General features: G+C 26.3%; 2 protein-coding genes across 2 annotated transcripts; one reads left to right on the forward strand and one right to left on the reverse strand.

Moving 5' to 3' along the window:
- Window positions 1–256: 256 nt before the first annotated feature.
- On the reverse strand, window positions 257–5,536 carry LOC103869320 (putative sugar transporter ERD6-like 13). The gene is made up of 17 exons (XM_009147380.2): window positions 5,361–5,536; window positions 4,900–4,962; window positions 4,659–4,748; window positions 4,498–4,557; window positions 3,693–3,758; window positions 2,763–2,828; window positions 2,619–2,694; window positions 2,441–2,505; window positions 2,245–2,337; window positions 1,978–2,058; window positions 1,823–1,907; window positions 1,622–1,728; window positions 1,417–1,476; window positions 1,224–1,277; window positions 862–921; window positions 562–676; window positions 257–469 (listed from the first exon to the last, which is right to left on the reverse strand). Exons 1-17 carry the CDS (start codon window positions 5,520–5,522, stop codon window positions 354–356), a joined length of 1,419 nt encoding a protein of 472 aa, XP_009145628.1. The 5' UTR covers window positions 5,523–5,536; the 3' UTR covers window positions 257–353.
- A 1,697-nt stretch (window positions 5,537–7,233) lies between these two features.
- On the forward strand, window positions 7,234–11,210 carry LOC103869321. Its single transcript, XM_009147381.3, has 2 exons — window positions 7,234–7,587; window positions 10,844–11,210. The coding sequence occupies exons 1-2, from the start codon at window positions 7,290–7,292 to the stop codon at window positions 10,957–10,959; spliced, it is 414 nt and encodes a 137-aa protein (XP_009145629.1). The 5' UTR covers window positions 7,234–7,289; the 3' UTR covers window positions 10,960–11,210.
- Window positions 11,211–11,863: the final 653 nt, after the last annotated feature.

Here is an 11,863-nt window from a genome sequence, read left to right on the forward strand (position 1 = left end):
CCGATATACCATGTTCTGCTTGAGCTTATAAGTCGTCTCCACAATGGCTTTATGAACTGTGCCTTTTGAAGTAGAAGCCATTAATTTACACGTGCTTGAAACATCAACAAGAATATTACAAATGGTGATGTTTGAATTCTCTGTTCCTTCTTGACTTTTTTGTGTAAGAAACTCTCTTCTACATTTTCCATTATCTTTACTTGTATAGTTGATAGTCCAACCAGTTTTATATTTAAATTAATGAAAAATAAAGATGTAGTCCAAACTATCCAAAGAAGAAGTGTTTGTGTTATTAGTTAACATTATGAAGCATTGGTCAAGATAATGGCTAGAACCTTTGACATTATACAAAGTTATCGGGCAACATCGGCTTGAATTTCTTCAAGGGAACGACCTCGAGTCTCTGGTACCATTTTTATCACAAATAGGATGCCCATACCCGATATCATTGAATATATGAAAAACACACCTGTGATTTTACATACATCAACAAAGTATTAAATTGGTCAATAATTAAATAACTGAATTTACTTGGTTACTTGTCAAAATGAAGTGAATTACCAGAAGAGCTCCACTGGAAGAGGAAGTTGAATGTGTACGAAACGAACCAATTAGAGGACCAGCTAGTTATATTGCATAGCGTCCCTGATGAACCCTTTATATTCATCGGTGTCATCTAATTATCCCACAATGAAAAATTGAAATACGGAAATTAATATTTGGTAAGTGTATATCAGTCATCAGTTATGTTTTCTAAAATTAATTCGACGGTATACATATATTGTTGTGCCTATTAAAACCTAACTATTTTGTTTAACTATTTAATTATGTAGTTACAATCATATTGAAAACCACGATTACCTCGGAGACAATGACCCATGGAATACCTCCTATTCCAATTGTGATCGAAGTTAGAAACACCTGCAATAATTTTCCGTAATTGTTTATCGAATAGTCTGTATTATATCTTAAGAAAACAAACTAAAGTTTACTTATAAATAAATTATTTGTGATTAAATATTTTTAACAATTTAAACTAATAGTAATTTAATAAATTTATGTTTTTAAATTTATAATTTATTATTATTAGTTAATAAAATACATTAAAATATTTGTATTTTTAAAACATTCGTTTTGAAAAATAGATGGTAGCATTAGTTAACATTAAAATTATCAAAGCAAGACTATTTAATCTCTTTGAATAGAAGAAACTTATTACGTACCAGCACTCCGATCAGTGTTGAAATCGAGGTGTAATTGTCGAGTAAAGCATAACTCTGTAAATTAGTTTGATTGCTTCAGTTATATATTGGAAAAAATATAAGCTGAATTTATATCAGACATTTTTTTTTTTTTGAACTGAACATCAGCCATATGTTAACTAATATAGTAATTCTTTTAGGTAAACAAAAACACCTGAAACAAAAACGACAGCCCTGTGATGAATGACCCCAGACACATCATGCCCGTCGCAACCTACAAGTATTTCACATAAACAAAACGACGTTAATATCTTATTTCTCGACTGTATTTAATATCGTTTTTAACATTAAACATATTTTATATAGTTTCGTTTAACACTAGGACCATTTAACAACAGGGATTAAAAATAAGCCAAAACCATTAAAAGAGGTCGTCTCCCAAATTTATCCACGATTATCAATCCGAAAATGCTCATCGTGGCTTGCACCACGGTAGCTATCGTCACTCCTACGTTGTTAGGAAACCCTGTGAAATAATTAAATTGCAGATTATTTTCCTCTATAAAAATTAATTTTTAATTAATCCTTGTTCAGTAAGGGACTTAAATTTTACTGTGTACCAGCTTTGTTAAAAATCGAGCTCATGTAAAATGTATAACCACTGAGACCTCCGAGTTGTTGCAGTACTAGCAATCCAATCCCCACCTAAAGATAACCGATTCATTCAGTAACACGTTTTTGTTAAAAGAAACTACAATTTTCATCAAACACTTACAATAACAGCACGAGAATATCGCGGTTTGAAGAGTTCAAGAAGACCATCTTCTTTGGATTCTTGAAGTTTTTCCATATATTTCTGAAAAAGAAGAAGACTATTTTATTTTTAAAACTAAAAGATGCCAATTTCGTAAACATGTTTTTTACTTTGATTTCTGCAGCTTCTTTGGTGATATTAGTGCTGTTTCCTCGTAGACGTTGGAGTGCAAAAAAGAAGAAGACTTTTAAAACTAAAAGATGCCAATTTCGTAAACATGTTTTTTACTTTGATTTCTGCAGCTTCTTTGGTGATATTAGTGCTGTTTCCTCGTAGACGTTGGAGTGCAACTTCCGACTCTTTAACCCGACCATTTCTAGACTATAAATTACAAAACCACCAAACCTATTAAAAATGTTGCTATTCACTCACAATTATGCATGTTGGAGCTGACCATGAAAAAACGACAAGACTAATTAATTACCAGCCACCTAGGAGACTCCGGTATAAAGACCAAACCGGCGAATTCTAGAACACAAGGAACTGTACCTGCACAACTCGTATCAACTTGATTTAGAGTACATTTAAAATTATAAGAACATGGTGCTAAATTTAATTAAATCGTTTTATAATTTTTGGTAGAAAAAGTAAAAACAAATTACTGAAGAGAGCTAAGTTCTGCCATGAAATTACTGATCCAACAAGGAAACTGAAGGTCATGCTAGCACACATCACAAGCTGTAAGAAAAAAATATTAGAAACTTTTAAAATGATAGTAGTAACGACATCGTATTTAGCGGTATTACCATGCTAACCGCAGAGAACGCGCCTCTGATTCTTTTGGGTGCAATTTCTACAATGTAGACGGGCACCTGTAGATCGAGATTACATATATTTGGAGTTAATAATTAACTCAAACGTTGCTTATATCCTTATAGGTTACTAGACCCTACTTAACTCAAACTTTGCTTCTAGCCTTTTAGGTCACTAAACCCTAATTATCAATTACTCCGTTTTATAAAATTACATGTTTTAAAAAACAAAATTGGTTAAAAATACATTTGTGTAATACTCCCTCTGTTTTTAAAAGATGCATATTCTAAACTTTTTAAATATATTAAGAAAACTCATTAAATATGCATTGTTTTTTGTGAATAATAGTTTTTCACAACTTTTAACCAATAGAAATTCAATAAACACCATTAATGTTTTTGAAACTTACAATTTTTCATAAAATCATACATTGAAAAAGTAAAAAATATATCTTTTTGAAACAATTTTTTTTTCCAAAACATACATTTTTTAGGAACGGAAAGAGTACATGTTTTATCAACTAATAATGATAGTTGCAAACTTCAAAAAAACTTAATTAAAATTATTAAATTCTTACTCTCTCCGTTTCATACTAAGTGTTGTTTTAACTTTTAAATTTTATTTAATTATAAGTGTTATTTTACATTTTCAAAACAAATATGAATAATTTCATTTTCTAATTTTTATTCTTACTTTAACTCATTAATTAAAAAATGAACTAAAATAAAATATTATATAGGAGCAAAACAAAATAATATTTAAATGATACTTATAATGAAACATATAGATAGAGTATTAGTTAGAATTATGGAAAGTATAATTATAAAATTTATGCATTTATTATATATATTTTTATTAATGTGTAAAAGTTTTAAAATATGTATTATATTGAAACCGAAAGAGTATTAAATTAGTGAACATACCACATAAGAAGTTACGCCAGATGCAACTCCGAGAAGAAATCGTCCAATATCAAGTGACCAAGTCGCCTAGCATATTATTATATTAAACCATTTATTAGTAGATACATAAAGCTTTAAGAAAACATGTTAGCAAATGTACTTCGTCTGTTTTTATTTTCTAAAACTAGTCTAGACTTTTGATTCAAGATATATTTTGTTTTATATACATTAATGTCAGGCGTTGAAACTCCAAACCGGAGATGTAAGTTTTCTCATCAATTAAGAAAACATGTTAGCAAATGTACTTGTCTGTTTTTAAATATAAGATTTTTTAGGTAAAACACATTTATTAAGAAAGTTATTTTTTATTTAAAAATATCATTAAAATTTTAAATTAAAAACTATTCAACCAATTACAAAATAAAACTGTTAAATTTGATTGGTTACACAGTTTTTGATAAACTTAAAGATACTTAAAAATATGAAAACATCCTACATATTGAAACATAAAAACTATTCTAAACATTTTTTATTTAGGAACAGAGAGAATATTATTTTGTGATTAACTATTTCTTATAATTTTTAGCTAATCAAAATTCAGTAAACATAATTAATGTCTTCGAAATTTATAATTTACTATTTATATTGAAAATGTGAAATAGGTGTTTTTTACAAACAAATTATTTTTCTAAAATATGGATTATATTGAAACAAATGGAGTATTTCATAAACATTAACACCAATATGCGAAAAATTACATTATATATAAGAAATTAAGAAATTTTGACTTTGCTGACAAAAAAAAATTTGACTGATTTTTAGAAACCTGAGAGAAGGCTATCATAAGCCAGCCGGCCATGCAAAATGAATTTGACACCCACAATGCCTGCACATTGAATCACTCATCAAAACCTAGTTTTCTTGGAATATAAATGTATAAACATGGGATTGTAAATTAGTTTTAGGAAAATGAGTAAATGGGCTTACGCCTCTCCGACCAAAAAGATCGGCGAATCTTCCCGACAACGCGGCTCCCACGAGTCCACCAATTGTTAATACAGATCCAAAGAATGAAAACTGCATCCGTATAAAGAACAATAATTTTGATTACTTTTTTTATTTGTTATTCAACGTAATAATATATTCTCTCTTTTTTTGTAATAATAATCTTTTAAAAATCACTGAATATCAGCAAGCCGGCAAGTAAAATCAACAATTCAACACTGACCTCAGCCAACGAGAGATTTAGTCCTTCCATCATCCCAGTTTGAGCTGGTGACGTAAAGCCGGCCTGCCAAAAGAAAAAACAAATTAAAAGCTAAAAAGTCTTGTAAAATTATACAAAAAATGTCAGCTATCGTGTGACAGCAAAAATCTACATCAAATGATAAACAGTTTTCTTGAAAATTGACACTCCAAGAGAAATAGAAACAGAAGAAAACATGTAAGTCAGAAATCTTCCAAACATAAATGATTTGTCATTGGATATCTAACCTACTTAGTACTATACTACATGACATAACCAAATCAACAAATTAAGTTATTAGTTACTATAATATAACATACAATTATGTATGAAACATACGTCAATAGTTTTTGTTCTTTATCTATTCTATTAGCTAGCACCCGGTTTATAACCCTAGCAAACACAAGAGAGAAAGCATGAAAAGTGAAGATGTGGAAACTTACGGCAGTGCCATAGGAGAAAGTGCCCCAGAGAGCAGTTACGGTTGTGAGGAGTAAAACAAACGTGACGGGGCCGTCATCGTCTCCGCCATTGACACGAGTCTTCTTATCTGACTCGATGTCTTCTTGAATCCTCACTTTCTGAAGCAGTGGTTCTTTCCCCATGGCTGTGATCACCAGTTTGAGAGACAATTTACTGAGAGCGATCGCTTTTTCTTACAAGAAAAGAGAACTTAAGTAGAACGTTATTGGGCTAATTCCATTTAACGTGTATGAGAAATGACAGATTACGAGGAGTTTTTTTTTTTTTTTGACGTCTACGAGTAGTTTTTTTAAAGTATAAACAAACTTGAACATATATAGAACCATTCAAATGACCCAAGTTGTGGAAAAATGAGAGATAAATAACACGTGTTTTATCATTTATGGGTCTACATGACTACATCAAATGGTAATATAATATTATTTCGTATATTAATATTTAATTGACCGGGTATAAATTTGGATTTAGAACAATTAATTGCGTAGGATTAGTTGTGCAATTATTATGCTTCTGCATACTTTTCTCAGATTTATGAAATTGAACAATTGGGGAGACATAGTTTTTTGTTATTTAGTACGACTAACGATGGCAAAGTTAGTTTAATTTGGAAATCATCCCGGACGTGGAGGCCACAAAGTAGATAGACACTAAGACATCTTACGCTTCCAATGTCGCACAGTTTTATAACATTTAGTTTTGTTTTTAAACATGAATAAAATCTCAATATATAATAGCAAGAAACCATTTTGCTTCTCCAAATTACACACATATGATTTTATTTTGTTATTATTTATGTAGATCACCTACAGGAAAGTTAGTTATTTTTAGCTGATATTCTTTTGGTAATTATGATATAAATTAATACTGTATAATAGATATCAATCTTACAAAGTGTTAAATATTACAATTTGTATTTCTCAAGCAAATAAATAAAGTTACAACACATACCTGATGCTCAAAGTTTTTCACGGTTATATATAATAAAATTGGTAAACAAGATGTTCAAGCGTATAAAGATATCAGAAGATTTCTTAAGCAAGTAACAAAAGTTACAACACATACTTGATGTTCATAGTTTTTCTCAGTGTTATATATAATGAAATTAGTAAAGAAAATGTTCATGCGTAAATATAAGATATCAAGAACTCTGAAGAGCGTGAATGTGACCGGCTCGATATCATAGACAGATAAAATGTTAATTCCATCCATCTATCTATCGAATCTATGTACAACCATGCATTGAATGTTCAAATATGATTTTAATATATAGCTTATGCAAAGCATTTGCATTATTAGATTTGCGATTTATAAATCCAAACCATATAATATTACAGAATTAACTGATTTTCTTTTTATCAAATCACATACGATATTATATTTGGGTGATGAGATGCCAACATTCCACAACAGTGATGATTTTAATGTCTTAATTCAAAACATCTGAAAAATTCAACCAACCAAATTTTGTTAATTCAAGTAGAAAAGTACTCGAAGCATTCGCCAAAAAAGTACTCAAAGCAAAACCTAAAAATCGTATAATCAAATAATGTTTTAGATGAAACTAATATTACATGAGGTTTTAGGTTAGAGATTATGAACTTCATCCGAAAACTTTATGATAATCTAAAAAGTCTTCAAAAGTTTGAATCTTCTAGTATATATGGCAAAATGATCGCAAGATAAATATATAAATAAAGATTACAAAACCAAAGTCGAACGTTTCTTGACAGCATAACCTATACAATATCATTTGATTCCAAAGGCTTGGCATCAAGTAACTTTATATTCTTTATACTCAACAACAAGTTCTCTTTCAATATTGTTTATAACAAACTTAAGCAAATTTGTATTTGATTCATGTTAAACTACCTATCCGTGTTACAAAAATAATGTTCATAGAGATGTTTCAGCTATTGTTCACGATCGTGGCGGTTGAAGCCGCCCTGATCTTAACACTCGGGTTTGGGACTCCAGTAAGAAGAGTGGTGGTGAAATTGCTTGACCTGCTGAAGCAAGGCCGAGGACCACTGGTTACAAAGACGGTTGCAGCCACTATGCTTGTGTTGTTTGGATCGGTTCTGTTCAGCACGATTCAGATCAACACAAGAGTCTCCGAGTCTGGTGGTGTAGCTAACCCGACTGATCAAGTCATGTTTGCGAATCGCCTCCTCGAATCTTTCCTCATGGGTAAATAATATTTTATTTTTGAAAAGCGTGGGTAGATAATATAAACTCTTTTTTTTTTGGAATACGAGTATTATACACAACTTACATTTAATATACAACTAAATTTTGACCCGCACGTACGTGCAGATATTTTTGTCATTTTATAAATGTATTTGATTTTATTACAAATTTTTTAAATATATGATTTCTATTTTAGTGTTATATATTGTGTTATTCTATAATATTATTGTTTTTATTACTTTTTCTATATTATTAATATATAGTGATTTGTTTAATACATTTTACTTTGCTATTATTTTTATTACTTACGAATATATTTTCGAGATAGGTACAATAAAATAACAATATGAAATAGTCAAATAGAGAACACCCTCCAAAATTTGTTTTTTTTCTTTAATTTAGACATTTCTATATAATCAATTTTAAAATTTATTTATTTATATTATAAAAATATGTTTAAGATAATTTATATTTACATGTTTTGTTTTAAAAAATATACTTTAACATATATCATTTTAGTATTTTACAGGAATTATGAGTAAAAAATACTGTTTTGTTTAAATAATATAGACCTATTATTTTAGTGAATTTTGTACATAGTAGCATCTATCAATTTATTTTAGGCAATTTCATTGTGTATATGATAATTTTTTGTATGTTATGATATTAATTTTTTAAATTAAGATTTCAAAATATTATATCACTTTAATTTTTAAAAAATATTTAGTTTATTTATTCGTAATGCATTTCAAAAAGTTATTCTTTATTATCTCTGATTTTATCATTTAAATTTTTTGAAATATTATCATTTTGAGTTTGAATATTTATTTTTAAAAATTGTATATTTTGTCAAGAAAACTTTGAAAAATTAACTATTTTTGAGTTTGGAAGATTACATGAATTTTGAATTTGTTTTATAACTATATTAATACATTATTTTATTTAAAATAAAATTGAAATTTTGGTAATATTTTCTAAATTTTTCTAAATTTCATAGTTTTCTAATAACATATTTTTAAATTTGTATATGAGCTAAATATTATATACCATTATTTATATGTATAAACAATTTTAAACAACATATTTTTGAGAGTTTCAAAATAAATAAAAAGATAACATATAGTTGTAGATATAAAAGTTTAAACTATGTTACTAAATTTATTTTTTGTATAAAATTATTATATTGTTTACGAATTTTAACTCATTTTAATGATGAGTGATAATTTATTTAAATGAAACGATTTAAAAAGATAAATTTGTTAATTTACCTATTTAATATAATTTTGTCAAATATAATTTTGTTAAATATAATTCATAAATTAATAGATTAGTTTTTAAAATATTAGATTACTTTAATTTTTTACAACATATGGTTTTTTTCGTGGTACATTTCAAAAAGTTATTTTTTATTATCTATGATTATATTTTGTAAAATTTTAAATATTTATTTTATATTACCATTTTGTGTTTATATATTTATTTTTAAAATTTAATATTTTGTCAAGAAAAAATTTGGAAAATTACACAACTATTTTTCAGTTTGGAAGATTACATGAATTTTGAATTTGTTTTTCTTACTACATTAATACATTATTTTATTAAAACAAATTTTAACTTTTGGTATTTTTTTCTCAACAAATTTGATTATAATTATAAAAATCTATTAATTAAAATTTGATTTCTGATTATTATTTTAAATGAATTATTACTTTCATAGTTTTCTAATAACATATTTTTAAAATAGTATATGCGATAAAGCTTATTATATACCATTATATTTTTGTGTATAAAACATTTTTAAACAACATATTGTTGAGAATTTCAAAATAAATAAAAACATAACATATAGTTGTAGATATAAAATTTTAACCTATGTTACTAAATTTATGTTTGTATAGAAATATTATATAGTTTACGAATTTTAACCCATTTTAATGATGAGTGATAATTTATTTAAATGAAACAACTTTTAAAAATAAAATTTGTTAATTTACCTATTTAATATATTATTTTTCATATGTAATTCATAATTCAGTTCTATTTTTGTATAATACAGAATTTATAAAAATAGTATATAATTTTTTTTCTTCTTTTAGAATAAAATTATAATTGACGTTGATTTATAATAATATTATATTACTAATTACGAAATTAATTAGTGTGTTATTTTAGAAAACTATTTAAAATTTTAGTAAGATTTTGTTAGATTATTTATCAACATATTTTGTTATAATTAAAAAATAAAATTCTAAGTAATGTTGGTTTATTATAAATGTAAATAATCAAATATGTCACATTAACTAATTCTTTAAGTGGTTCTACTATGACTTGTTGATAGTAGATAAAAAATAGAACCATAAATTAATGTTTATTGTTGTAAAAAACATTTAAGGATTTTTAATGTTAAAAACCCTCAACTAAATTTGTTTTGGGTAAAAACCCTCCAAACTAAGTATTTAACGAAAGAATTCACAAACTAACTTTATTTAGTGAATTAAACCCTCATAGGTCATAATTACCACTACTACCGGTAATTTTTTATTTTAGGAGTTTCTACATTAAGTAAACATAGTTGAGGGGTTTTACCATTAAAAATATAAAAAATTCAAAATTTATAATATTATCTAAAAATTTGTAGCTTAAATTTTTAAAATTAGTAACTTAAATTTTTAATTTAAAATTAGTAACTTAAATTTTAAAATTAGCGTTTTTAATTTTTTTTGTAAATATATGAGTTTGATGTGTTTTTAACATCAGTATTATATATGTAAAACCTATAAAATAAATACATTACAGCAACATTAGTTTAATTTTTATTTTATTTTCTGGGTTTTTACATTTTAAATTTATACATATATAATGTTGATGTTAAAGACACATCAAACTCATATATTTACAAAACAATTAAAAATGCTAATTTTGAAAATTGAAGTCACTAATTTTTAGATAATATTACAAAATTTTGATTTTTTTTAATGGTAAGATCGCTCAACTATGTTTATTTAATGTAGAAACTCATAAACTAAAGACTTACCGGTAGTAATGATAATTATGACGTGCTAGGGTTTAATTCATTAAATAAAGTTAGTTTAGAATTTTTTTCGTTAAATACTTAGTTTGAGAGGTTTTACCTAAAACAAACTTAGTTGAGTGGTTTTAACGTTAAAAATCCAAAAATTAATAGATTAGATTTCTTGCGTTTTATTTGATTGTTTTAAAAAAAAACAAAATCTTGTGTGTGTGTGTGTGTGAAAAGGGACTGTGTTGTTCTTGGCATTGGTGATGGACAGAATGCATTACTACACAAGAGAGCTTCAAATCACAAGAAGAAACTTGGAGGTTGCAGTAAAGAAGACCAAAACAGCTGCTTAATGCAAACAAATTGAGATCTAGAATTCAACTATAAATTTGTAAATAATTATCAAAATTGATTTGAATTTCAAATCACACATGTACATCTCTATAAAACCCATATCGATAAACTCAATTATGTATCTGATCCGATCTATCAACGCATTCGAACTGATCTTGTAGGACGGTATTTCAAGTATAAAGCATTATCCTAATTTGATCAGAATTCAAGTTTATATAAAAACAACTCCCAAAAAAAAAAATCCAAAAATCAATTTCAAAGAAGTTTTGAAACCTAAACAAACAATTTAAATACCTAATTTCATATTCATTTTGATTTAATTTCTAAAAAAAAACTGAATCAAAACATTATTAACTAGTTGATATCCGCACCTTGTGCGGATTATTATATCTATACATCTAACATTTTTTAATTCTAAAATGTATTTTTATAAAATAATAATAATTAAATTAGATACAAATTTTAAATTATTATAAATTATAAAATTTCAATATTCATATTGGTAATCAATGTATTAAATTGTATTATTTTGTTTCATATTTTTATTTATGTGATGTAGATTTTGGATCAAAATATTTTTTATAGTAATAACTAAATTAGGAAATTTTGTATGTGAAATTAACACATTAACACATATTGTATTTGGACTGAAAAGAAATCATGTGGTACTAAAAAAATTATAAAAAAATCACAAATATAAAACAATAACAAATAGAAATAGTTTAGTAATGTTCAATCTGATAAAACCAAACTATTCAAAATCAAACCAAACAGAAATAGAGGAAATAGTCTGGATTTGGAAGTACTGAGGATGTTATTTTTAGAAAACAGGAGTATATGAATATTGATTAGTATATTAAGGGATCAAACCAAATAAACAAAAGAAAACGATTAATTTGGATA

The sequence above is a fragment of the Brassica rapa genome, chromosome A05, assembly GCF_000309985.2.
Source record: "Brassica rapa cultivar Chiifu-401-42 chromosome A05, CAAS_Brap_v3.01, whole genome shotgun sequence".
NCBI classification, from domain to species: Eukaryota; Viridiplantae; Streptophyta; class Magnoliopsida; order Brassicales; family Brassicaceae; genus Brassica; species Brassica rapa.

Coding starts and splice junctions, on each gene's coding strand:
- LOC103869321 (XM_009147381.3), top strand. CDS start 7,290: ATGTTCATAGAGATGTTTCAGCTATTGTTCACGATCGTGGCGGTTGAA. Junction 7,588..10,843: donor CCTCGAATCTTTCCTCATGG/GTAAATAATATT, acceptor GTGTGTGAAAAG/GGACTGTGTTGTTCTTGGCA.
- LOC103869320 (XM_009147380.2), bottom strand. CDS start 5,522: ATGGGGAAAGAACCACTGCTTCAGAAAGTGAGGATTCAAGAAGACATC. Junction 2,695..2,762: donor CGTTCTCTGCGGTTAGCATG/GTAATACCGCTA, acceptor TTTTTCTTACAG/CTTGTGATGTGTGCTAGCAT. Junction 2,506..2,618: donor GCAGAACTTAGCTCTCTTCA/GTAATTTGTTTT, acceptor CGAGTTGTGCAG/GTACAGTTCCTTGTGTTCTA.